At 40.2% G+C, this 27967-nt stretch overlaps 4 protein-coding genes across 5 annotated transcripts in view; 2 read left to right on the top strand and 2 right to left on the bottom strand.

Moving 5' to 3' along the window:
• The first annotated feature begins 106 nt into the window (after positions 1 to 106).
• atf1 (activating transcription factor 1) lies at positions 107 to 5833 on the top strand. 2 transcript variants are annotated; one of them, XM_031750361.2, is made up of 8 exons: positions 107 to 294; positions 1090 to 1193; positions 2078 to 2200; positions 2301 to 2398; positions 2486 to 2619; positions 2867 to 3049; positions 4507 to 4660; positions 4962 to 5833. In XM_031750361.2, the coding sequence occupies exons 2-8, from the start codon at positions 1095 to 1097 to the stop codon at positions 5104 to 5106; spliced, it is 936 nt and encodes a 311-aa protein (XP_031606221.1). In that variant the 5' UTR covers positions 107 to 294; positions 1090 to 1094; the 3' UTR covers positions 5107 to 5833. The 2 variants fall into 2 exon arrangements, with proteins under 2 accessions (XP_031606221.1, XP_031606222.1); XM_031750362.2 differs by lacking the exon at positions 1090 to 1193 and having other exon boundaries at positions 108 to 294.
• On the bottom strand, positions 5481 to 8726 carry LOC116328481 (methyltransferase-like protein 7A). The gene is made up of 2 exons (XM_031750287.2): positions 8158 to 8726; positions 5481 to 6352 (listed from the first exon to the last, which is right to left on the bottom strand). Exons 1-2 carry the CDS (start codon positions 8641 to 8643, stop codon positions 6116 to 6118), a joined length of 723 nt encoding a protein of 240 aa, XP_031606147.1. The 5' UTR covers positions 8644 to 8726; the 3' UTR covers positions 5481 to 6115.
• Positions 8727 to 8843: 117 nt separating this feature from the next.
• Positions 8844 to 11857, bottom strand: LOC116328543 (methyltransferase-like protein 7A). Its single transcript, XM_031750358.2, has 2 exons — positions 11290 to 11857; positions 8844 to 9538 (listed from the first exon to the last, which is right to left on the bottom strand). Exons 1-2 carry the CDS (start codon positions 11782 to 11784, stop codon positions 9305 to 9307), a joined length of 729 nt encoding a protein of 242 aa, XP_031606218.1. The 5' UTR covers positions 11785 to 11857; the 3' UTR covers positions 8844 to 9304.
• A 9314-nt stretch (positions 11858 to 21171) lies between these two features.
• Positions 21172 to 27967, top strand: part of scn8ab (sodium channel, voltage gated, type VIII, alpha subunit b) — a 48099-nt gene continuing 41303 nt past the window's right edge. Inside the window, exons 1-2 of the mRNA XM_031750283.2 lie at positions 21172 to 21288; positions 22366 to 22703. Coding sequence (XP_031606143.1) covers positions 22422 to 22703 — 282 coding nt within the window. The 5' untranslated portion in view covers positions 21172 to 21288; positions 22366 to 22421. The remainder of the gene's footprint in view (positions 21289 to 22365; positions 22704 to 27967) is intronic.

The following is a 27967-nucleotide window of genomic DNA, read 5'->3' as shown; positions in this document are numbered from 1 at the left end:
AACACAGTGAAGTAAACTTTTCATTTCTCAGTGTTTACTAGTTGTTCAAACTCTTCCCACCAATCACGAAGCCTAAAGAAACTGTTACGTAATGCGTCTTTGCTTTAGCAGCACCGCCCATTTCCTTTGGGAAAAAAGTGGTCAGCGATTTTTTTAGCTGACATCTTTATGTTTTTAGCCTTTTAGCCTTCGGTGCTAAGTAACTTTTAGGATTACTTTTTTGATCAAAGGTCTATACCCAAATCGCAGGAAGTCCACGCTGTGAGTGAGAGCAGCTTCTCTGCATTTGAAAAGGTAAATTTCAGCTGCCTGAGCGGTAATTTTGTGCTCGTGTGGCTGTCTGCTCGGCTGTGGCGGTAATGGCGGCTGCTACTTCGTCAACTCCTCGCCGTTTTACGAAAAGGGAAGGTGTAGTTAGCTTAATGGCTCCCCGTATCGCTGACGTCTGTTGACGCGGTAACTTGCGTGCCAGTGACAGAGTTGCACATATTTGCTCATTCAGACAAAAGCTTGTCCATCCTTTGAATCAGAGGAGAGAAACTTGCCTCGGATTTTGCTATAAAACCGATTTATAAGATTTAAACTGCTCAACATCCGTTTTACTGTACGTTAGCTACCGTTAACTAGCAAGTGTAACCTTAGTTATCTAGAACATTCTAGCAGCGAGGAGCTTTTATTTCACCCGAAATTGCTTAGGATGGAAGTTGCACATTGTAAAATTAGCAATAAATGAATAAAGAAAAAAAAGTTAAAACTGTTGACTGTCGGGCCTAGGCATGTTTCGTAACTCCTTTGTAACGTTAGTTGCATTTGGGCTAGCGCGACCTAACCCAAGAGGAAGTTGGTTTTTTTTAGTTGGCTTTAATTCACGTTTTTTAAACTGCAGAAAAATGTAATAAATTGTGATTTGACCGCTCATATATGCTTCACACTGATTGTATTAATGGTGTTAAGTAGTAGAGGAAAAGAAGCAGAGAAGGCCACAGCGGATTGGTTACAACATGTCACAGGCGTACCTCCCCGCCACACAAAGTTGTTGTTAACACTAGCGCCACTGTGAAACGGTAATATTGACTTATTTCTTCCCAGTTACTATGGAAGAAGTACAGCAGGTCAGCAATGGCATTGAGTCACAGACTGCAACCATTCCCACTACCATCACAACCTCTCAGTTCTCACAGATAGGCCACCAGGTAACTAATAGATCGCTTTCAAAATGCATTGAGAAGTATCACTGCTATACTACAGCTGCTCTCGCACTGCTGATAATACAAGGCCACTTATGAATGCCACGCTGAAAGCGCATATCTGACCTTTTGTTACAGCTTCATGTTTAGGTTCATTCATGAAGTTTTTTTTTTTTTTTTTTTTTAACTCTTGCTGTCACACACCTTAAATATGTTTACTTATTTATGCTGCTAAATGGATTAAAGAAATATTGAAAGGAAATAACCAAATACATTCTAGGTTGTAGTGTAGTAAGTCTGCTTGGCTTAGTCTTGCTGCTTATTTAGTAAAGCTGTTTCAATTCATATCTGCAGTACTATTGAGGTCACAGTATCTATGAACTATCCACTTAAAGTACATGGTGTCCAAATGAGGATAAATGAAGACTTAAATGTGACAAAAAGCAAATATGTGGAATCATATTGTTATCAGGTTGTCAGGTTTAAAAATAATAATTTTAAAGATAATTTTTCTTAAGATTTCCTCTTATAGTTTGTTATTTTTAGTCATACTCACTGGATATTGCCCTTGCTACTGAGTGTCTTTTAAAAAAAAGGGGGGGGGGGCTTTTGTGAACAATTAAAGACGAATTTACCTCTACTAAAACTACACCACAGTGCCACAGGAAGCTTTGTGGCTAAATATGGCAAAAATAAAAAGTATGTTGTGTGTAAATTTGAGTGAAAATTTCCTTATATCCTTATTAATATTTCTGTTGTTCTCAAAGGTTCTGAGCGCACTTGTGTGTATGTATACACATACACAGACACGTACAGACACACTGACACCAAGCTACTATGTCAAACATACAGTTTTTTGACATTTAAAACTTTTCTGTGTTTTTTTCCAGATGTCACTGGGTGGTTCTCCTGTAGCTGTTGTGCAGCTGCCTGGTGGTCAGTTTCAGGTTCAGGGTGTGATCCAGTCTGCACAGTCATCAGTCATTCAGTCCCCTCAGGGGCAGAATACACAGGTAAGACCGGCTGTTTTTTCTCAGCTCTGTATTTATTTTATTTTCAAATGGACCTTTGTTTGAATTGTTTTTATATCATAATTGACCCCCTACTTTCAAGGCCCAGGGTACAGACAGCGAAGACTCACAGGATTCATCAGACAGTGGAGCAGCAACTCAAAAAACCAGAGAAATACTGGCAAGACGGCCTTCGTATCGGTAAGGAAAACAAACAAAAATAAGCTGAAATCCCAGTTCTTGTTTAATAAACAACTATTCAGGAACTGTCTTTTTCTCACATTATAGAAAAATCCTGAATGACCTTTCAGCAGAGGAAGTGGCACACATTGAGGGAAAGGACAGCAGTCCGACATCCACAGGAGTTACGGGTGTTACAGTACCAACCACACAAATCTACCAGACCAGCAGCGGCCAGTACAGTAAGAGCTTTTCCCTTCAGTTACACTTATATTGAAAGGAGAACCTACAAAATGTTTCTCGCTGACTTGCAAAATTAAGAATTACCTTAAAATGTAAAATATATATATAGGGAAAAGAGCTCCATATACACGGAGCGCTATACTGAAAGTTTGAATTTTTTGTAGTACTTGAGCTACTCACAATAAATATAATTTTTACTTTTGCTTTCCCGGCTTCTAATACTGTTTGTGTAATTTTTTTTTCTAGTTACCATAGCTGCAAATGGCACAATCCAGCTGGCATCTCCAGGGTCCGAAGGCATTCAGGGACTTCAGGCTGTCACCATGGCCAACTCTGGTGGAGCCCAGTCAAGCACCACCATCCTTCAGTATGCCCAGACACCTGACGGACAGCAGATACTGGTGCCTAGCAATCAGGTTGTTGTACAAGGTGAGTCAATAAAATTTGCCAGAGTTTTCAACCAGTGTTTTCCTGATTACTTTTTTGTGAGGTTAAATGTGTTCAGCTAAATTATGCTCTCTCATAACATGTTCCAGTCAGATGATGGTGCCTTAATAAGGGGCTCTGACTACAAGAACAATGTAGGATTGGCAGTCAAAAAAGTAAATCAGTCACAAGTCTTCCTGGAGCTTATGCCAATATCCTGTAGTACATGCCACGGACCAGTAAATATGGGAAAACACACATACTACACTAAATACCTAACTACCATGCAGCATATTGTGTAGTGGCCTTGTGTCTGAAAATCTTTACATTCTTAGATTTTATCTGCTCAGTGGTATGTGTGTAGTAACTTGCCAAATACAGCTTGTAAGGTTCTTTATAAGAACCATCTTACTTCCAACAAGATGACTAAGGCTACGTTCACACTGCAGGCGAAAGCGCATCAAATCCGATTTTTTTGACCCTATGTGACCCATATCCGATCATGGTATGACAGTGTGAACGGCACAAATCCGATATTTTCAAATCCGATCTGGGTCACTTTCGTATGTGGTACTGAATTCGATACATATCCGATGTTTTAGAAAGCGACTGCTGTTTGAACGGTCATGTCGCATTAAATCCGTCTTTTACGTCACTGACACAAGACAGACGCCAATTATCAGCGCCGGAGAAGACATCGCGAACACTTCCTGGCCATCCAGTGTAGATGTTAGTGAAACTGTTGGGAAGACAACGTGAACATTTTATTTGTACTGTATAATCTGCAGATTCTGACAGAAATCTGCAACTATCCTTTGAAGCACCGCTCCTCTCTAAAATAGCAATAAGAATAATTATTAGGTTATTTACATTATTATGTAAATAACAAAATAACTTAAAGCAAAAATTTGGAAACGTAAAGTCCGAAGTCAAACAATATTGTTTGCTCTGGGTCTAAACAGAGCGCGTTGTGTGTGACATCTTCTTTTGCGCATGCGTGCCGCTTTGAGCGTTCACACTAGAGTGCATTTGCTGTCGCATTTTATTTGTAGTGTGAACAAGCAGACAAAAAAATCGGATTTGATCAAAAAATCGGAATTGAGCATTAAGACCTGCAGTGTGAACGTAGCCTAAATGACAGTCTTTATTTTTCAGTCTAATTATTGTTTATTTGAAAAACAAACCCAAACTGCTAGTTGAGTCACACAGGTTTGAAATCTTTTGAAAAAAGAAGGGTAGAAAAAAGGCCAACAAACCCGAACAGTAATAATTCAAATTTCTGGTGAACACAAGAATTTCTCTTGTGCGTCAAGTGACGTAACATATGTCTTGTTGGGCTATACCAGTGTACATAGTTCTGGTCAACTGATAAGTAACTACTGATCAAACATCTTAACTCATGCATACATGCAAAACTCTTGTTTTTCCGGTTGTAATTCTTTGACTGTTGTTTCACACAGGTGCAGGAGGAGAAGTGCAGACGTACCAGATCCGCACAGCACCCACATCCACTTCCTTGCCTCAGACTGTAGTTATGACGTCTCCTGTGGGACTGTCCCAGACTAAAACTGATGATCCAACACTGAAAAGAGAAATTAGGCTCGCAAAAAACAGGTAAATCCACAGTGTACTTGTGAGTAAAACAAGGTCTCATATTCTGCCTGGATGGGGAAGCTTTAACAAGTTGTATGAAAAAGCTATAAGTTTACAAAATCATCAACTGATTTGGACCCCAAAAAACAAACTATAGGTGTTAAAATGCCCCAGGTGCTTTTACTTTGTGTACATATTTAATTTTATGGTTATAGTTGTAGTTTGAGGAGATAGGGATTGGACAAAATCCTCTCTCACAGTATCAGTAAGTTTATACTGCACATACTGCACATTGTGAAACACTTTTTTTTCCTGTTTTTAGAGAGGCAGCCCGTGAATGTCGACGGAAGAAAAAGGAATATGTTAAATGCCTGGAAAACCGCGTAGCTGTTCTTGAGAACCAAAACAAGACTCTGATTGAAGAACTCAAAACATTAAAGGATCTTTATTGTGTTAAAACAGGGTAACCTGTGTGAATAATGTTCATGGATTGGGACGTAGTGTGACAGTGGTGCACCTCAGCCATTTGGACGTTATGGGGTTTCTGGGAACACTTCATTTCAGGCTGAGATTCTACAGGGTTTTTTTTTTTGTTTGTTTGTTTTTTTACTCTGTTTGATATAAAAAGTGACTTATAGCAGTGACATTTACTCAGAAAAAAAATACAAATTGGCCATTTTTCCACCTGCTGTTTTTAAAAAATGCTAATGCTATAACATTTATAGTTGTGTACATTTTTAATAATGGGAGATATGAAATTGTGAGCTTTAATGTTGAGTCTCAGTTTCTAAATGTATCCCTTTCCTTTTTTTCTTGTGTTTTTAAAAACTTTGCTGTTGGATTTTTTTTTTTTCTTAAACAGCATCTGCAGAAATTTGACTATATAATTACTACACAGACATATTTTGTTTATTTTATGAACCAGCATTTCCCCTCATTTCCCTATAAGGAAATGTTACAATTGTCATTCCTTATGTTTGTGCAATGCAATATAAAAGGTAAGAGAGAAAGGAAACAAACAAAATTAAGTGTGGTTTGTTTGGGTGTTTTGTGGCCGTTCCTTAGACAATCAGGGAAAAAAAAGCACAGTGTCCAGGTAATATTTATTATATACATCATGGGAGGGGAGGGAAAGGAGAACAAAACAGTAAATGAAATGTTGCTGATTGTGTAAATAAATATATTTTCACTCAATTTATGTAGTGTGGCTAATGTATTGCAATAAAAATGTAAGCAGATCTGTTACAATTACAGGGATGAATGAAAATAATTTCAGGTGTTTTTTCAGAATTTTAAACTTGTGTGCACTCAGATGGGCTGCCTTTCAAAATAAACCTCCAGCCTGAACTTGGACCTCAACTAGTAGTTTGAAATTCATGTCTGAACTGTTGACAGGCCATTATAAGTGTTGCTTCAGGATGTCTGTCACTGTATAAACTGAATGTTTTAATATATACTCCACCATCCACCATGCAGTCATTTAATACAATATCCCATGATGTGTGGCCTGATCATCAAACTGACGTCTGGAGCCTCAATGTGTCTCAGGTTAAGCTCAGAAAAACCAGCTACCTCTATATCTTTCCATGTTGCTCTGGTAATCGTGCATCCATCCCCGAGATAGCACCAGAGAGGCTCAAACACGTACTGCAAAAAGTATGTCCAGGATGAAGAATCTGAGACAACATGTTCCAAAAAGTAGAAGGCGCCACCCTGAAACACAGTCAGCAAAAAAAGATTACATCATGTCCATTTGTGGTTGTGTAATGCTGGTTATACGTACACTGGGGCTGACTTTCTGGCTGATACTGGTTCAAACTACATGAAGTGTGGCAGAGAAGGTGTGGCGATCCCAGTATAACCATCGGACTCCTCCATTGGAGCCATACATCTATCAGATATCTTAGGATTTGTTAACAGTAAAAAATCTTGACAAGAGGAAAGGGAAAAACAAGTCTACTTTAAAAGTGTGGTCTTTTGCATATTTCAACTTTAAAATATTTAACAGATTTGTTCAAATGCCAAGACATGTGAAGGTCAGGTAAAATATCACCTTCAGTGGGTCGACCACAAATGATGCAAAATCTGCATAAGTAGATACTTTACGGAGAAACCAGTCTAATACTTTGTAGAATGGCCTCATTTTCAGACAACCACAATACCTTGAGGTTACTCTATTCCGTAACCCCCGTTCTCTGATAACATGAGTGAGGTGTCTCACTATGGGGAACGCTCTCTCAGCGTTGTCCTCAGAAGCCTCTATATCATTACTCCAGCCAGCATTGGCTGGCAGTCGTGACGCCAGCGTCAGGGAGGGGCCACCCTCCTCCCTATAAAAGGGTGTGACGCAGCGTCACCCGTCATTCAATTTCCTCTTCTCGCTTTTTAGAAACCTCATCTCTCCTGACTGTGAACGTGAGTGCTAGCTTAACTGTCCACGCGAGCAAGCTAACACCTTGGTCACCGGGCGCTAGCACGGTTCGCGTTTCGAGTCGCCTGCTCTTCACCACAGAGCCAGGTCGGAGAGTGTGTTAGCTGCCACCACGCACCTAGCACAACAGCTAGCTGACCAAGCTAACTGTCTTTGCTACACACGGTCACCAAGCCAAGTAGCACAAGCGCTAGCCACCACACTAGCTAGGTCATACTAGCTCACCATAGCTACCCGACCGAGAGAAGAAAAAGATCAGCGTTAGCCATCCAGCCATTCCAAGCTAGCTACACCAAGCTTCCTTAATATGGCAGACTGCAAACCGCTGCCCAGAATTTGCCCCTGCGGTTGCAAAATCTCAGGTTCAGATACACATGACGTGTGTGTGATGTGCCTCGGGCTGCAACACGCCCAAGCGGCTATTTCCACACCGGGTTCATGCGAACACTGCGCTCGCTTCAAATTTCGCTTTAAATTTAACTTGAGATGCTACTGACTATACTACATGTTGAGTACTTCTGGAAGAAGGGCTTCTAGGGCTACAGATTTTTGCCCAGTCTCTAGCCCTAGCTTTTAATATTGGCGGTGGTTGGGGCCAAATACTTTTTAAGTACCCAGTGATGTGTTTTAATCAGATTCGTTACATAAGATGATTTCAGGGTGAAAATTACCCAACACGTGGTGGCAGATAGCTGTTCCTCCCTGAGTCTGGTTTTGCCAGAGGTTTCTTCCTGTTAAAAGGGAGTTTTTCCTTCTCACTGTTGCCAAGTGCTAGGGGCTCATCTGATTGTTGAAATTTTCTCTGTATTATTTTTTGGGTCTTTATCTTACAACGTAAATCATCTTGAGAGGATTGTTGTTGTGATTTAACGCTATGTAAAGAACACTGAGTTAAATTGGATATATTGTCCACTGCTCTACAAGAAGCCGGGAAATGGTGCTAATAACACACCGAGTGTGTTTAATGCCTCATAATGGATTAACTAGCCATCCTCATGTAACCAACTACGCTGCCATTCAAGCGCGTTAGCAGCAAATAAAATAAATCCTACTGAGCCTGAAGGCAGCACACCGAGATGTTACTTACTGTTCTGAGAACGCGCCGGGCCTCCTGCAGGACCTGCTGCACATTGTTGACAGAGCACAGAACCAAGGTGCAGACAACAACGTCCGCAGAGCCGTCCGGTACTCCCCGCATGTCCTCCCCGGAGACGCATATAAACTTGTCGTAAGTCAGATGCTGGTTTGCGTCCATGCTCATCCGCAGGTACTTCTCGAAGTGCGGGTTGGGGTCAGTGCACATCACCGTGCAGCCGTGGGGGTAAAACTTGAAGTTAGCTCCGCTGCCGCACCCGATCTCCAGCAGGCGAAGGGTGCCATCGGCGTCTGCAAATTTGGCCACGTTTCGGAAAAGCTCTCTCTTCACTTTGTGCATTTTGTCGTTGTATGAAAATGTTACATTGTAGGCGAGCAAGGGAAAAAGGCGTTTGTACCCTATGACCTGCATTACGTGCAAGGGCAGACTCAACGCTGAACAGAGCAGTCTGCATAATTTCATTAGACAAACCTTCATTTCTCACCGAGTTTACCTGAAACCTTGCTGTGGCACCTGAAGATAAACGACTTAAGAAGCTCAAAAAGATTACTCTCTTTAACACCTGACCAACGCCTCTCACTGACACCAGGAGGTGCTGGAAATGCAGTGCAGCCTACATGAGAGTGAAAGCAACACCAAGTTCCCCCAATCTTTGAAAGAAAACACAGACAAACCCAGACGGATAACGACTTTTAATTGCTGCTGTTTTGACATGGTCACCTAAATAACAGCAAAAAAATATACATTTTATCAGAGTGTAATCACAAAAGGTACAAATCAATCCCCATAGCTCACAAACACTAAGACAATTTTTTCCCAGCAAGCAGTTTGGGAATGAGGAATGGGGGACAAAACACCAAAATGTATCGGTCACTTTAGCTGGATACAAAATTAGAGTTGTGTGCTGTCTATGTAAGGCTGTCTTTTTAGTGTTCATCTTTTCTGTACAACACTAATGGCTCACTCTAATAAAAAAAAAATAGTATTAAGGTGACTGGTGGTTTCTATTACTGTTAGTCACATGATAGAAGAGGAAAAAGGCAGTTAATGCTCAGCGTATTCAGAAGCTGGTTGTGTGTGTCTCTGTGTTTTGGAAGGGATGGGGGGGGGACTCCCTAAAAAGACAATCAGACTGAATTCATTTCACAGCATAGCCTAAGATGTGAGGTTTTATTATGAAGAAGAGCGGCGCTACAATGTGTCTTAGTTTGAGATCAGAGAATCCAGCTTCCTCCACATATTTCCATGTTTCCCGGACGATCGAACATCCATCACCGAAGTAGTACCACAAAGGCTGGAGAACGTGCTGAAAGAAGTACGTCCAAGTCGAGGTGTCACCAGCCACGTGCTCTAAGAAGAAGAAGGCTCCACCCTGCACGACAAAGATTTAACATGTAAACTATGAAGTGTGTCAATATTGGGGAATGAGTGGTAAATTAATAGTTTAACTGGCAAACACGTAGGGGCTCATTTCGACTTAAGCTCTACTACAGAACACACATCTGTCACACTTACATTTTTCAAATCATCAAACTAATTTTAATATTAGACAAAGATAACCCGAATGAATACAAAATGCAGTTTTTAAATGAGGATTTCATTTATAAGGCAAAAAATACTCAAACCTGCCTGGTCCAGTGTGAAAAACACACACATACACATAGAAAGTGTTTTTGGCAAGCTGAGTCCAAGTTCACTAGGCAAAGCCAGGCCGTATTACTGCCAGAATTGTCGAATCACGAAACCACTTAAGCAGAATCTGTCTGACAAAGGGAAGTAGACTAAAAGAGCTAAAAACGCAGCACATCATGCCAGGATCTAAAGAGAAAGATGAAAAACAAAGTCACTGATATCCACCAGTCTGGAAAGGATCACAAAGTAATTTTGGACTCCAGTGAACCACTGTGCCATTATACACAAATACAGAAAGCTTGGAACAGTGGTGAGCTTTTGTAGCTGTAGCCAGCCTACCAAAATCACTCGAAGAAAACATCAATGTCTCATCCAGGAGGTAAAAAACCCCCCAGAACATCATCTAAAGACTGAGAAATTTGTTTACTGAGAAAATCCCTAAGGAGAATGTCCTAAATCTCAAGGTTATTTGGGTTATGCAGCAGGACAATAATCCGAAACACTAGCAAGTCCACCTCTGAATGGCTCAAAAAAAGAAATGAAGGTTTTGGCGTGGCCTAGTCAAAGTCTAGAGTGAAATAAGTTTGAGATCCTTTGACATAGCCATAAACAGCCTTTCGTGCTCAAAAACCCTTCGGTGTAGCTGATTTAAAACACAAGAGTTGCTCAAAATTCCTCCACAGACTTGTGAAAGACTGATTCCAGTTATCACAAACACTTGATAACAGTTCTTGTTGTATACCTCACTGCATCTGACACATACATCGAAATTGGGCGTCTCTCTTGATCAAGGAAAATTGCTTTTCACACATATCCAATAAATTAAAAATGTAATGTATAAAACAATATTCTTAAGAAATATATGCACTATAATGATCTAATTATTTAATTTATATTGCTTTAAATGAATACGGAATCCAATAAAACAGACCTAAATGCCTTAAACTGGAGACAGATTTTTAAAAAAAAAGTGCATGGTACAAAGTGCTATTACTGTCCATCTAGTGACTTATATTGATATTGGAAACTAAGAACTGATTTCACTATTGCTGTTGGATATAACAGGTGGTCTCTAATAAATTTAAGTAGTGTTTATGTTGTAAAATCAAACATAATGATGATAACCTTTTTAAAGAGTGAACACTTTAACAACACAGTTGTTTTCTTGATGACTCCTCAACCTCTACTGATTAATGCAGAATCACAGCTGGAAGGCAGTAAAGTCCACCAAGAGATCACGTGTCCTAAAGCTCACAATTGTTAAAGCGATAGAGAACAATTCGACAATTATGACTTCCATGAAAATATATTGACTCTAGACAATGTCAGACTCTTAGGATACGAAGTAACTGAAAAAAACTCCAAAACACACGTACTGTCAGCATATAATCAGAGAAGCAGCACACATAATAATATAAACAGCATGGCTGCCAATCGGTGTTTAATATGGACTCAATTCAGTCTGAAGTAATGGCTGCAAAGCCCACTCACTGGTCGCAGTGTGCGGTGTGCCTCTCGCAGGGTTTGGCTCACGTCGTCCACAGAGCAGAGCACCAGGGTACAGACAACAACATCTATGGAGTCGTCCTCCACTGCCCTCAGATCCTCCCCCGACGCCACCACAAATTTCTCATATCTCAGGTGATCGTTCTTGGCCATAGTTTCTGTCAGATATTTCTCAAAGTGCGGGTTCGGGTCGGTGCAGATCAATTTGCTACCGGGCGGATAAAACTCAAAATTTGCACCTGTGCCGCAGCCAATCTCCAAAATTGTGAGCTGCCCGCCAGCCTTCTTGAACTCTGGCAAAGCGCGAAACAAATCCTTCTTTTTATCGTGCATCTTCTTATTGTACGATTTCGACATCCGATTTATACAAAATGGGAAAATGCGCTTGTATATTCCATACAGGCCGACGGCGTGGCTCAGGTGAAGCGGAATGCACAATATATTTACTACGGAGCTCAGAAATCTCATTACAGAAGTCATTTTGGTAGAGCACGACTGTCACACAGCTGAGCCGTGTAAACGGCAGCGAGTGATCGTGAGATAGGAGGTCCGACGGGAAGTGTGGCACGCTTTTCAAAATAATGGTCTACCTAAAAAAGCTATCGGGTTACAAACAGTAGCTGCAAGCACGCAGGAAACAGACATGAGAACCCAACCCTAATACTGATAATTATTTTACATATATATCTGTAGGTGGCGATATTGCTAAAGTTTACAGAAAGATATTTCAGAAACTAGTTAATCTTCTCATATTTCAATATTACTGCATATCAGTTCAGTCGAATTCACTGGTAACAGGCCAGTATCAGCCAATATATCAGACTATTCAATCAGTATATCAGAAAGACTTTAATGGGCATGGGCATTTATGGTGGAATCACGTTTTTGATTGGCCATCCTTTATTACTTTTTTAAAAGTCAATTTTTTCCTCCATCGACTTCTCAAAAATGTTGAGTCATGTCAAAAAAAAAAGAAAAAAAAAGTATGTCCCCTTTTCAAATGGCTGTGAAGGTTCTTGCTCATCCAGGTCATTGTAGTCTTTCACCCCTCATCCGAGATGTTTCTTCAGTTAAATTCTGATGTTTTACGTATAAAAACTTACCAGGTTATAATATATAATCTCAGATAAATGAAGAACACGTGACAGACTACACTGGGTCATTATTTATTTTAGTAACTGTATAGGCGAGTCTCTGAAGATGGGGAACATAATAACAAACACCAAAATACATTTGGTCACAGTATTGTACACTGTCAGTGTAAGGCTGTCTTTTTAGTGTTTTTCTTTTCTTTTCACAACACTAAAGGATCCCTCTAAGCCAGGTCTGCCAATCTCCAGTCCTTCAGGGCCGGTGTCCTGAAACCTTTAAATGTGTCCCTGCTTCAAACAACTGAATAAAATTAGTAGGTCACTAGCAAACTCTACAGAACTTGACTACATGCTGAGGTAGCAACCCTTAACCTACACAAGTAATTTTAAATAAATGTAAGTGTTTGGAAAATTGTACTCGTATTGCATCATGTTCATTCGCTCATGAGCTGCTGTAACATGAATCAAATGGCTAAACTGCCACCTCAGCATGGAGTCAAGATCTATAGAGTCTTGCTATTGACCTACTAATTTTATTCAGGTATGTTGCAGCAGGGACACATTTAAAAGTAAAACCGGCCCTCGAGGACTCAAGTTTGACACCTGTGATCTAAGGTGACTGGCACTTTTTATCACTTGGTGTAACATGACAAAGGAGAGGAAAGGGAGTTAAAGTTCAATGTATTCTTATGCTTGTTGTTCACCCGACAAAACCAGTCAGACTGAATTTATTTTACAGCATAGCCTAAAGAGATTTATCATGTGAATTACAATGGACCCAGATGCAGGAGCAAAATATTTACAGGGGTAAAACATAAAGTGAGCCTTCAGAGTTCAAATGCAAAGTGCAGCACCAGGGACAACATGACAAAGCAAAAATTGGGCCTCTCTCACTCTCTCTCTCTCTCCATATACATACATATGTGTGTGTATATATATGTATACTGTTACCAAAATAAACAAAGTCATGACTAACAAATACAGAATTAGACACAAACATAAACACAGAACCTTTACACTGAGAGAAACACAGGGGAAGGCTGCAAAACCAGAACAAGAAACTCCAGACTACAAGCAAGAAAACAATTACCATAAAAGCTTCCTTCCATATTTTATAACAATCATTTTTTATACATTTACTACTAAACTATATTGCAAAACAGTTAGAATGAATGTTGACAAAGGTTGAAATTGAACTGAGTATATTAAATGAAATTAGCACACACAAACCTCCATAGAGATCAAAATGCACACACACAAATAATTTGGTTAGAATAATAGCCCCATAGTAGAGTCCACCATGTGAAACTACCAGATTACCCACTTACTACACTCACATATCCTAAAGCTGGCGTTACTTACACGCTAGAAAACACTTTGATTATTATGAGATACATGAAAATATATAAAACATGGGGTAAAAAGTAATTGGAAAAAATACTATAAAAATTACTGTAAATGTATTTTTTCAGAACAGAAACATTAATAGTATCCTGGGCAGAGAGCTACAGCTACAGAGCTCCAAAATCTCATCTGAAAAGTAATTTTTGTGGAGCAGCTTAGGCGTATCAAAAAAGTTAATTACTGCAAGATAGGCGTGGGAGATCAACTGAAATATCGATAGTATTGATTGGTATCGGTATCACACACTAGCGTGGTAGGAGTGGTAGGTAGTTTGTTTCTCTCTTTTAATTTCAGTGTGTTGCTCCAGTTTCATGATACATTAGACACATCTGTGCAGACACCACTGCTCTCGTGCTCCTGCCTGTCCTTCCTGCCCTGCTGTGTTTTATTGCCGCTGACAGACACGTGTGCTGTGGACTGCAGTGAGTGAGAATGAGGAAGTTGATGTTGAAGTATTTTATATGTGTAAATAAAGAACACTACAAACAGGAATGGGTGCAGGAAGGAAATTTTGCACGATAGCAACAAAACTTGTTTACATGAAAAACCAAGAAATAGAGAACTAAATAAGCAGGAGGAGGGAAACCCCGTCAGACAGACCCAGAGCCCCGGAACAGACACTGAGCCCACTGGCTAAAACTTTCTGTTTTGATAACGCTGATAGTAAAGGCTGAATCAGGTGATCGTTACTTATTATTAATATCTGGCTCTCTTTCACAGTGTGCCTTTGGTCCTGTCTTCATCCCCTCACCCACGGGGCGAGGATGGCAGCTCTTTTCTGAGTCTGTGGCCAGAAGTTTCATTCTGTTAAATAAAATGAAAAAAAAAAGTTTCCAAATGTTTGCTCATAGGGGATTGTTCGGGTTTGCTCTGGATATTAAACTTACAGTATAAAGCACACTGAGGCGACTGTTGTTATGATTTAGTCTTATATAAATCAAATTTAATTGAATTGACTTAAAAGTTCAAATATTATTCTATATAACTGTAATTCATTGGTAAAAGGCAAGTATCAACCAATTTACCAGACTCCTGATATGTCAGGGATAATTCCTTCCACAATTCAAAGATTTTATATATTGGGATATAATAAAAAAACTGGTTCTAAAATTACTGAAACACAGCCTCAGATGACCGACAGCTCATTACATATTACACACTGTCATTTTTTATTTCTCAATAACTAAGCCAAAATACAAAAACAGTCATTGAATAAAATGATGACACCCTTTTTGTTTCCAATAAGAGGAATTATGAAGGTAAATAGCAGCCAGGTGGTGCTAATGAAATGCATTCGATTAGCATGTCATCAGTAAGTGTGGACACCCATGAAAACAGTTTTGGCAGTTTGTTGGTCTGGAGCAAAGCCTCAACCTCCACCCTAAAGAAAATTTGAAGCTTGGGCTAAAAAGCCAGGTCTGTACCAGAAAACCAACCAAATTGGTGAAATGTCAATGCCTACTAAAACTGTCTGATTTAACTTACATTCATGCCCACGATGAAGGTAGAAGAACTGCTGCAGAGCTATAAATGTCTACTCTTCTTTAACCCGTTTGCAAAGGTAAATACAACTAATAAAGATAATTTGGTTGTGTGTGTACACATTTCCCCAACCAGCTGTCAAGATGGTGGTGGAGGGATGATGATTTGGGCTTGTTTTGCAGCACCTGGGTACCTTGTAGTCACTGAGGTGACCATGAACTTCTGTGTGTACCAATGTATTCTAGAGTCAAATGTGAGGGCAAATCAGCTGAACAAGAAAGAACTCAAGGTGACATAATGGCCCAGTTAAAGTCCAGACCACAACCAGATTGAAATGCTGCAGAACCTTAAAAGAGCTGTGCATAAATAAACACCCACAAACTCATTGAACTAAAGCGATACTGTAAACAGTAGAGGACCAAAATTCCCCTACAACAATGTGAGAACTTGATAAAGTCACACAGGACAATGATTGCTTCACGATTTTGCCTCTAAAGGTGGTTATAAGCTACTGAGTCATGACATGTACCTAGTTTTTCCAAACACAGTTTCTAATAATGACACTGCAAAATATTTCATGTATTGTTGTTCATCTGCTCATTTGATGTGTTTAAACAATTTGAGAACCTGCCACTGACAAGTTTTTTTTTTTAAAATTATATCCTGATGTTTAAAACCTTACAGCTCCTTCAGGTTTTTTAACAGGTACATTTTATATGGCAAACATTTGTCTCTAGATTTTTCAATCACATAAACTGTCATGTTGTGTGGTTTACACTGAAAAGCTCCATGGTACTGAACCAAACAACACACTTACAGGTTCATGAATGAAAACATCAAGCAAAAAGAGCCAGAAGTGAAGAATTTAGTCAATGTTTCAGTTTTGGCCTGTTTGTCACTAAAAGAAAAACCTGTCATAAACTAAAATTATTTCATTTGTTATTAGCAATTTGATTATTTTGGGGAACAGCATGGATGATGTACATGTTTTTATACCTATTATTCATCCAGTTTTTCAGCAAGTGAAGACATGCATAAAATTCCATGTTTTTAAGAATGTATTGCAGAATGTATTGCTGCTCACATGTAACTTGAAAAGAACTTCTAAGAAAATCTGGTGGATGTCTCTGTCTCGTCTACAGTACACTATACAAATAATCTAATCACGACATCTATTTCCCATTCTTAAAGTTTTTTAAATGGCTCACTTATTTCCAATAGACATTAAACTGCAGTTCTTTAATGCTCCACTAGATAGAGACATTGTTAACTCATGACACTTTCTTCATAAACTCCCCCAGCAATGTAATTTGAAGGGTTAAGAATATAGACAACATAGTGCAAATCATTTGTGACTGAATGCAAGCTGCAGGTACACATATCTGTAATCTACAGGGTTGTGTTTTTTAATAGTCTCATAGCGGAATGACGGCACACTTAAGCATGTGAGATCCATGTGCAGTAAGTCATCTGTTTTCTATATTTAACATCAATCTGTGCAATTTCCAGTCATTTCTGATCATTTCATAAACAGAACAGTGTATTATTGTGCTTAAGTAAAACCTTGATCATCTAATGTATGTCACAGTGCTGGTGATTTTTGGTTGGCCTGTTATGGGGCTCCAAAAGTTCAAACCCAGTGTTTGAAATGAGCCAAGTCTTGAAACAATTCTTAAAACTCCAAAAAGCATTTACAGTTAATTTTACTGATTACTGTAAGGTTCGGGAGCTTAATTGAGGTTCCCCATCAGATAACTGTGCAGATTACATCCAATAGAAAGTTGAGCTTTCAAGCTGTTAGCTCTGAGCTGGTTGTTCCAGTTTTGAACAGCAGTAACAAGACTGATGCTAGAAATGTCTATTTATGTTGCATACATTACATGTGTGAGAATTACTAGAATACACTTGTTTTTTGTAGTTATAACAAGTTGTAGACTTGTTATGTTATGTTTTCAGTTTATGAAAGGTCTGCACTGCAGGCAGGCCAGTTCATCACCTGGACTCTTCTATTACAAAGCCATGCTGTTGTAATAGCTGCATTATGTGATTTAGCATTGCCTTGCTGAAATATGCAAGATCTTGCATGTAAGACGCAACATCTGGTAGGGAACATATGTTGCTCTAAAATTCATGGCACCTTTCCATATTTGAAAGATGCCAATTCCAAAGGCACTGAGGCACTGTTATCAGAGATTCTGGCTTTTTGAACTGAGTGCTGACAACAAACTGGATCATCCCCCTCTCTTCTCCTCTCTCTCCTCTTCAGTTTCTCCAAAGGAGATTTTCAAGTTTTGATTTGTCTTACCAAGAAACAATTTTACACGTCACATCAGTCCTTTTGAAATTAGCTTTGGTCCAGAGAAGATGATGGTATTTCTGCATCATTTATGGCTTCTTCCTTGCACGGTGGAGCTTTAGCCTGCATTTGTGGATGAGACAGCAAACTGTGGTCACTGTGATTTTTTGGACGTATACTTGAGGCTGTGCAGTGATTTCCATAGCAAGATCATGTCTGTTTGTACTATCTGAGGGCCTGGAGATTATGGGCATCCAATATTGATTTTTGGCTTTGTGCTTTTGTGCACAGAGATTTCTCCAGATTCTCTGAATCTTTTGTCAATATTATGTGTTATAGAAGATAAGATGTTCAAAATGTTCACAGTGTTTGAGGAAGATTATTCTTAAATTGCTCCACAATTTGTAGAGAGTTGTGCTCATCTTTAACATGCTAAGATGCTCTTTTATATACCGAATCATGTTACTGAGCAGTTGCCAGTTAGCATAATTTGATGCAAATGTCCCAAAACCACTTACTTTACCCAATTTTTTGAGACACACTGCTTCCATCAAATTCCAAGCTAATATTGAGCTGAGCTAATATTTCTCATGAAATGTTAAATGTTTCAGTTTAAACATTTAATATATTTTCTCTGTTCTGTTGTGAACAAAATGTGGATTTATGATATTTTCAGATCACTGCATTCCATCTTTATTTACATATTACAACATATTACAAAACAACCCAACACTTTGGACCAGGGGTTGTGTATACCACTGCTGGTATATACCTTACATTTAGTCTTCTTTCAACTGTAGTGCATGCTTTATGCTGTCATCCCAATGCTATGAGCTCCTTAATCATGGGATGTACTTAGTTCTTCACAGGACTGCACAGACTCAAACTTTCTTTGTCACATGACTGTATTTACAGTGATGCTGTGCTTTTCCAGAAATGAACTTCCAACATAGCAATTCTGGTTTTGTATCTGCTCATTTATGACACAAGGTGTTACAAATTTGGTGTTTAACTTAATTCTACAAATCACTTGTATTAAACGCATATTGTATACGACAATCTAAACATTAAAGTAATATTAAACAAATTATTTGTTGTTGGTTTTATTTATTAATTTGCAACAATTAAAGATTCAGCTATATATTTCCAACTGCTTACCAATCCCAACCACAACACGAATAACTTATCTTACACGAGTAGCATACAGTGTCCTTTAAAAAAATAAATAAATAAAAATTTAAATTAAAAAAAAAAAATCCTTAAGATGCTGCGGTCTCTTGTCCGTTATTGAAACTAGAGGCATTTACCGACACTCCCCAACAATTTGCTGAGAGTCATCAATTATGCAGGGTAGCCGCACGCACTGGGAAGGAAGATAGCAGCAACAATATGGCGACAGCCGCATTTACTCCCGGCTCTTTCCCACATCTGCAGTTCGGTGACAGCTGTCTGGATTTCTGTTAATGCGAGAAAAAGTAAGTAGACCATATGTTTTCTGCTTTGTCTTTTATTTCACGTCACGGGATGGATCTCAGTCTTACTTTGTCGACTGACTGCATCCCAGTGCCGCAGAGCGGTCCCTCTCTCAGCATCTTTTCCCAGCGTCTGTGGAAGGCTCCTTGCCAGTACATGGACTAATATGTAAGCGGGGCGGCAGTCAGAAGTAGCAAAGATGTGATTTGTGAAAGGAAAAATAGCCATCGGAAATGCGACGTGGTAGAAAAAGGGGAGACGGGAGGTTGTTAAGGGAGTTGGCCCGCCGCTGGATGATAGGCTATGACATTTCAGTGTGTCGGGATGTGAAACACAGCCTACGCATATAAGTGAGATCATGTCAAACTTCTGTCAGTGGCCACAGTAACTATGGTGTGTGCTCTCAATGGCTACGCGAATAATGCGCCCCTGGCAAAAAATCATCCCCCCAGCATTTCCAGTTTTGTGCCATTATTTTCTAGGCTAACTGATAGTTTTACCCCTTCCTCTGCCACCCCCACACTCCACCTCTGTGCCCCCCTCCCTCTTTCAATCTCTTTGGAGACTGTATTGCACGAAGAGGTAGGTGCGTCTGTAGTTTGGCAGTCCTCAAAGGGGACCGCGTCACCCTTTTCTATCCTTTTCGTGCAGTATTTCCCGCGGTGGTGTTGCTCTGTAAACCTGCATCACAAGGAGTCTATAGATCTCCGAGGTCTATGGATACGGGTGCGGTGGCTAAGCTGTAACATTAAGGCCATTTTAGTTTCGTTTATTTTCTGCAAAAAGCCCAATTTCACTTTCTGCTGGGCGAAACTGGGTTGTGCTGACTTCGTGTGTGTTTTGGTCGGTCCAGAAATGAGTAGTCGGGATTTAGCTTGTGCATTTAACTGACCTACTAGAGTTAGAGCCCATATAGCAGCAGTAAACCACACTGCAGTATTTTAGGCTATGGCCCTATAGAACAACGGCGCGCCTCAGTATACAACAGTGGACTTTACCCTGGACTGCACAGGCCACATATCAGCATCACCAGGCCACTTTTATGGCAAGACGTAGAATATTAAAGAGGGAGTGGGTGGTCTTAATCCCACAAAGGGTAGAAGTACTTTAAGAAATAGGAAGATGTGTGCTTGATTTGTGTTCAGTTTTACCGCACAGCTCCCTGAAGGGAAGAGCTCCGTAATAATTGTTTCTCTTTCCTCGTCTGTTCTCTGAGGACAAACGGGTTCAGATGAATAATCAACTCATCAAATTCCCACTCAGGACATCAAAACTTCGGGGCTACCTGAAATAGAGTCAGCTCTGCCATCCCCGTATATGATATGAGGGGGTTACTTGAGCCCCCTTTCATATTTGGCAAGCCGCTTATTTTCTCAGCAACGCTTTCGTTTTGATGGCATTTAGAGGCTGGCAACGTTTAGACTTCGCTGCAGGAAATGAAGGATGAAGTTCTGTCTGACCCATGTGACTCTGATGCAAGAGCCCCGTACGCCTCCTACTCTGGAGCGCAGTTGTCTCCGCGGTGTCCTGATAGCTTCATCACATGTCAGGTCATCATCAGAGAGAGAGAGAGAGAGAGAGCAGAATCAAAAGGGTCTCTTTTCTTCCCCGGGAGTGCGGCCGCTGTGCGTCTGGATGCCTTTCCTATGCGCAGAGGGCGCAGCGTCACGGCACTTTTTCAATGGGAGGCAACTGAGGCTGTCGGAGTTTTTGGGCTTCTCTATCATCCATTCCTTATTTTCACTTTGAGCGGATTTTAATCAAACCGAGACCGGGTTGGCGCTGCGGACTTTAGCTCTGACTGTGTGCGGTAGCATTCACTGTAAATTATGTAAGAGTGACCCGAGCGGTGCTTTTAATTCGAGAAAAAGTCCAATTTTTGCACTTTTAAAAAATGCTTTTCATGTGATCTGGAAATCATAAAAACTACATCTGCAAAATTTCGAGCAGTTTTACTGCCTGTTTTTTGTTTGTTTGTTTGTTTGTTTTAGATTTGTCCCAGCGTTACCTGTGAGTGCACACGAACTGCTGGTCATGCTATTACATCCTGGTTTGAATCACCTTGACGGATCAATTGATGTAACGTTGGTGGAAGGAGACTTGGAGGTTGTGCCGTGGTTGGGTTACTTAAATCGGACTTCGTTCCCCTTCTTTTTCTCCAACATACTCAGATACCGGGTTGCCGGATCTCTCTCTGCCTGTGGATTGCTTTTGAGTTCTTTTTTGATTTATACCCAGGTCTGTAACCTTGCCATTGTTCCCCTAAATGTTTTGCACACACTCATGTCTGAATTTTTGACTTGACTGTTTAATATGGTGTATTAAAGAGCATGCACAGCCATCTGGGGACTGAAATGTATCTATTCAGGGAGCATGAAGACAGTATTATAACCTTACTTTTAAGCAATGAGTCAGAGTCTGAGAGGCTGAATAACAGTGACCAATTCATAAAATAATTTATGGATTACTGTGCCTAAGAATGTTAAACGATTATAAATCAGCAATTAATAAAGTTAATCAGTCATTTAGTTGTTGTTACAGGATGTCGGATACCAGGAATGTGGCATTTGTAAAGTGTATTACAGTAGGGGTCAGGTGGACGGATTTGTCACACTGAATCACAAAAACTGTGATTAAACTAAATGTATTTTAAAGCCAGCTCATCATGCACAGTGAATATTTAAATGTTCATCATGGATGAAACCCCACCCTAACTCGCATTAAGTTTATTAAGTTCTTTTGGTGACAGTGTTCTCGTAATCCGACTTAACTGAAATGAGAAATGTCTGGTGCTTTCTGGCTTGTGTGTTTGTTTTGCACTGAAGAGAGCTGAATTAGCCTGTGCCCACTTAACATTTCTCCTAGCAGCAAGAGCTGTTTGAACTCCACCACAGCTTAGTGTTTCCATGTCTGGGCATATCATTTCCATAGCTGAAAGCTGCACATACGCTGCTGCAGACTTGGATGTCTGTTCTAGTGAGAGCTACCATGTTCACATTATGGTTTTTCATTTTATTCTTCACTAATTTAAACAGTCTAAACACTGTGTAGAATTTCATGTCAGATACATTTTGAAGGAGAGGCTATCAGACGTACAGTGCATAAACTCAAGAAGAGAAAACTTGACACGTCTCCTTGTTATGTAAAGTTGGGGTCACAGAGGTGAGAACAAAAGGGAATTCAATGCTGTCTGTGTGCCTCAGTCATTAAGGCTGATGGTTAGATGCTTGCACTTTTTTTTCTTTTAACCCTCTTTTGCTCTTTGTTGAGTATCTGTTCTCACTCTTCCACCCTCTATCGCTGTCTTCCTATCAGAGCTGAATGTCTGGGATGGAAAACAAATAAAGAGGAAATAGCTGCAGGATGAAAACATGGCCGCACCCCTTCTTGCACCCCCAGGACCTGACAGCTTCAAGAAATTCACCCCGGAGTCACTCGCTAATATCGAGAAACGCATCAAAGAAGAGAAGAACAAGAAGCCGCCCAAGCCAAGATCAGACAGCAGTCACCGCGACACATCCGACGAAAATGAGCCCAAGCCCAACAGTGACCTGGAGGCTGGGAAGAGCCTGCCGTTCATCTACGGCGATATCCCTGATGGAATGGTGGCCACACCACTGGAAGATCTGGACCCGTTCTACATGAATCAGAAAGTAAGTTGTTACACAGCCTTACTCCATTAAACAAATGTCCTCTTTTTACCAGACAAACACTACATATATTAAATCAAGTTTAAGGATTCCAACTCTTTTGAATTCTCTGAATAGTATTAAACCGTTGTCCTGAACCTTCTGATGGGCAACTGTCATTACTGTAAACTTTAGGTGATTTGAAATGAACAACAAATTCAGATCTCATATCACTTCAAGCAAAAAAATCAAGTTATTGTTACCACAGAGCTAGAGATAACATACAGCAAAGATGACCTTGAGGCAATCAACTGTTTTTTAAAACTATTTTTTAGTCATGGTACTGGGGCTTTGAGGCAGTCATTAGAGTGTGCATTGATAATATAAAAAGCCTGTGAGTTTATTTATGTTTTTTTTTTTTTACTACACTTGTACAATGAAAGCAAAGCTGAGGAAGAAGGACATTCAGCTCGGCTCGTGCAACACTGCAGGGCTGCTGTGGAATGCAGTTCTTGGGCAGCGGTTAGTCTCGGGTTTCTGCAGCGTTGATTAATAATATGTGTTAATGCATAATAAAAATGATGTAACAGCTGGAGGGGACGACAAATTTGCCTTCATGTTTCAGTGCTATTGTGAACTGAATTCTGTTACGACAAAGCAAACTCCCACATAGCAAGCGCTCTGTCAGGATGGCGGAAGAGAAAAATTGATCTAACTGGACTGTGTTTATCAGTGCAGCGTATGTGTGTGATTTCTCACAACGTGGAAGTTCGTTTTCTCTCGTTTTTTTAATTTTATTTTAGTGTTAAACAGTACATTTCTTTAATTTTAAAATAGATAAACCAGAAAAAAAGTCAAAGGTTTTCTCAGTGTTCCTTCAAACTTGCGCAGGGTTTGTATTTTCATTTTTCCCCTCAACATCATACAGTCAACTAATTTTCCTACTTAATGAAAGAATTACTGTGATGTAAGGGCAGATGACAGAAAAACCAAACTCATATTTCTGCTCCAAATCATGTATTTCTTATTAATGAGACCCGAGGCGCTGAGATTCCTGTCGCTCCATACTAGGAAAAGAGGAGTGAGTAGTGGAAGGCAGAAGATGGCAGAAGAGGACAGGGAGTGGAGAGAAAAAGGCAGGAGTGTGCAATAGTACTTTCAGCTCTGTATAGGTGGGGAGTAGCCAGTCTCCAGTGTGCTAGCAGGGATAATGTGTAAGAGAATCTGTGGGCTCTGTAGACGCCAGAAGCCCAGTCAGCAAGACTCGCGATCTCAACGAGAAGCACTCCCTCGTAGGGTGGATGGAACTATTAAGTACATGTGCCTTATCTGATCTATTGAGCCAAAGCCCTGATTCAGTGGTATATCTCTCTCTCTCTCTCTATCTATATATATATATGTATATATATATATGTATATAAAAATCAAAACATGTACATTTTGCCTCTCATTTTGTTACATGAAACATTAAATTTAATGAAATCTGGTCAAATGAAATTTACTTGATTCAGTTTATGTTAAGCTTATTTCCCATAATGATTTATTATTTGAATAAATAAACATTTGTCTTTGTATATTTCATTTAATATTTTCTTAAAATTATTGCTTCATGTTGCCAAAGGCCAAGAATAATTTTTCAGATTGATCTAAATCTTCCTGCAGAATTTTCTTTTAAACAGTAGTTTAATGATAATCAATCCCCTGTGTATTTATATGCTGTGACGGTCCAGATGCTTTGCGGTACATGGTGGAAGCATTCTTTGAAATGGTTATGATGACATGATAACATCTACATTATCAGTATACAGGGTTCTGCTCCAAACGAAGTAGCATAGCATAGTATTTCCACATGGTCTTTGACCAGAATTTCATGCCAGAGGTCTTTTAGACTTATATTTCTTCCGTTGGTACAAAAGCCAATATAATACCTTATAATTGCTGCAGGTAAGTGCTGTGTCAACATGCATAAGCTAAATTAGATCACGCAGAAATATAAAAATGCCTCACTGGCGACTTACAGCCACAGTCCTTAGTTTTTGGTTTTTTAAATCCTCTGAGCAGCTCTGTTGGTGCAGCCGTGACTATGCTGCATGGCTGAAGAACACATTTACACTAAGTTAGGTAAATAAGGTATGGGTGCTAATGTTTTACACTACCATCCATCTTTGGCTTCACTGATTCCTGCATACAGTATGTGTTTCTGAACATATCAATACAGGTTTTGATTTCTCGTTATTCTGCTCAGTCATGATTTGCTTACCTCATCGCAGCTAATTATGTGGTGAATCAGCAACATCATACCATCTTCCGTACCAATGAACTGCCTAATCCACTCATGTATTTAACTTTGATCATAACCATGGAAGTTACTCTACTTAGTTAGTTACTCTTACTCCCCTCCCCCTGTTTCTGCAATCACCTTTTCGGGCTGCTCGTCTCCTCTACTCAACCCACAGTCATCCAGTCGCTCACCGCTGCGCTGTGTGTCAATGAGTGTGTCTGAGCGCGCTCATGTGTGTTTGTGTGTGTGTGTTACCATCAGCTGCAGGAAACCTGATCACAGCACTCATGCATAAAAGAGAGAGAGGGGAGGCAGTGGTGAGGAAGAGAAATGCAGTGTTGCAGTTCTTGTTTTCCCTTGTGATGAGAAGAGGACTGCCTGGGCTTTTCAAATGTCTGATGAGATTAGGCAATGTTAAAGCTGCTGTAGTCATACAGGAAAAGCAGGATTGGATGGATGCAGGGCATACAAGTGCTGTAGTTGCTCCTGTGCACATGCACGCTTCTGTTTTTACGTGTCGTCGTGGGGAATATCGTTTAAGATGATTCCACTGAAATTAGCTTTAATGCAGTGTTAAAGTGGTACAGTACTGTATGGAAAAAAAAGAAGCTCTGGTTTTGTTAGTTCGAAAGCTTTATGTGCTTTCTGTATGTGGCATTTCTGTGACTGTCGTATTCTAGCAGCGCCCAGTCGACCAGTCTGCACAGGCTTGTGCAGGGCAGCAACTGCTAGTGGGTGCACAAGAGGAGCTCACAGCGAAAGCAGCAGTGGCTTCTGAAGCTCAGCATGTAGCACTGTACACACCATTACATTATGTCCCTATCCCATCATCTCTGTCAGTGTGTTTGTCTATCTCCATTACTCCCCTTTCTCCTCTCCTTTCCGCTGCCTCCTCTCTGGCATTTTTCTTTTCCTTTCGGAGTGTAGTAAATTAGAATGAAGCCTAGGCTTTAGTGCTCTGAGTCCTCAGTCTCTGATGACACAGCATCCTCCTGTTCTGAGCTGAGTGAGGAAGGGATGGAGGGAGGGGAGGGGGGTTGAATGTGCTTTCACTGCTAGCCAGGTTGGTATTAAGAGGGAAGGTAGGGTAAGGGGTGGAAAGTGTTTGTTTTTTGTTTGCAGCACAGCATATGGGTAAGGAAGTGGGATGACGCAGTTTTTCTGATACAGGTGAATTAGCTTTGAGTCATTCATATTTAGGTGTGACCGTCTCTCCACTGAGTTTCAATGGAAGCGAATGAGCTATATTTGCTGAAACCTAGTAATTAATTAACATGTCTCGTTAGATCAATGCTGGTTTGCCATAAAGGAAGTGCTATGGAAATAATACTTTGTCAAGTCTAACAATACTTTTACTTTTCCATAAATTTATTCGAGATTGACTTCGTCCATGCCAGGTACACTTTACAGATTGGGCTTTTGACTGTTCTCGCTTGCAAATGTGGACCAGATCACAACAGAAATAATATCTACTTTGCCACTTTATTGTTTGGTCAGCAGCTTAAAAGGGTAAAAAACTGCATGTTTGTCTGGTTTGGGTTAAAAATGATTCTGATGTAATCATTTGTGCATTTTTGTTTGATCTGCTTTATACATTATTTATGTCCATCTTCTAATACATGTGCTGATCACAAAGACTTAATTGTAGTCAGTTTCATGAAGAAGTAATTAAGAGAAATATACCACCTCTTCCCTGCAACTTACTTACTATTATCTCCCCTTTAAGATTTCATTGAGCTTTCTTTGTTTCTCTCTCCTCCTCTTCTCATCTCTAAGTTTCTCTCTCTGCTGCATGCCTACTAATTCCTCCTACTCCTCCTCCTCCCTCCATCTACCCATCCATCTCAGGTTTGGCTCTCTCATCTCTGCAGCTCTTTGGCTTTCTGTTCTGCATCACTCCCCCTCCATCCTCTTATCTGTCTCTCTTCGGCTCTCTTTGCTTGTGTCCCGTACCTCCATGTGCCCGCTCCATGCAAACACACAAACACATCTGCAAGTAGACTGCCATTGTAGCTGCGTTCTGTCTCCTGATTCTTGCATGTGCTTTGTTAAGAGTTATGATCATTTCCACAGCTTTGCAGCAAAGGTGGCTTGGTAGAATGAAGCCCGGCCTGCTAAGTCGTGCATTTAAAGGTGTGCATATTCATTTGTTTATAGCAATATAGATCAGTGCTATTGTGATAAGCGTATGTACTGTACCTTCATGCACTTTGTGTGAATGACTGCAGTAATCATTATGTACCGCACAGTCATTTGTTTGGTACTTATCTACTATAGCCACTCTATTTGATTGTATGTTTATCCATTTGAAGAGACGCAATTGAACCACTCGTTCACTACATGTTAAATATTTTCATCTCGCTGGAATGCTTTGTGAAGGCTGAAACCTTAATTTCATAATGATGAACTGATTCACTGTCTGTGATCCTACTTTGCAGAGTTTGCTCAAGAAATTAATTAAACCAGGGAAAATTGTTCTGTCAGTTAGGCGCTTTGAAGGCAGTCAAAGGTATCCTTCTCACATTCACTCAGCTGCTGATTTCATTGGTTGGATTCAGGATGGTGGCTGCCAACGATGACATGCTTTACATGTGTGCCTGTTTTCTTATGCAGGTCCTTCCATTTATTTTTATGTGAAAAGTGAATTCCAGTTTACAAAATACTCTTATAATTTATATCTGACCACAAAGATTTGCTCCAATTTTTGGGATCAGGAACAAAACTTGGACTGTCCTTTTTTGTAAACACAATTTTTACTCATACGTTAGTTCGACTTTTTTTTAAGAATATGACTTAGGATGTGCAAAAATAGCCTGTAAAAATGATACATTCATGAAAAGAATTCATCCATCCATCCATCCATTCGCTTCCGCTTATCCTTTTCAGGGTCGCGGGGGGCGCTGGAGCCTAGCCCAGCTGTCATAGGGCGAGAGGCGGGGTACACCCTGGACAGGTCGCCAGTCTGTCGCAGGGCCAACACACAGGGACAGACAACCATTCACACTCA

This window comes from Oreochromis aureus, linkage group 5 (assembly GCF_013358895.1).
Source record: "Oreochromis aureus strain Israel breed Guangdong linkage group 5, ZZ_aureus, whole genome shotgun sequence".
Classification (NCBI taxonomy): Eukaryota; Metazoa; Chordata; class Actinopteri; order Cichliformes; family Cichlidae; genus Oreochromis; species Oreochromis aureus.
The sequence above is the reverse complement of the archived record's forward strand: the minus strand, read 5'-3'. Positions and strand labels throughout refer to the sequence as shown.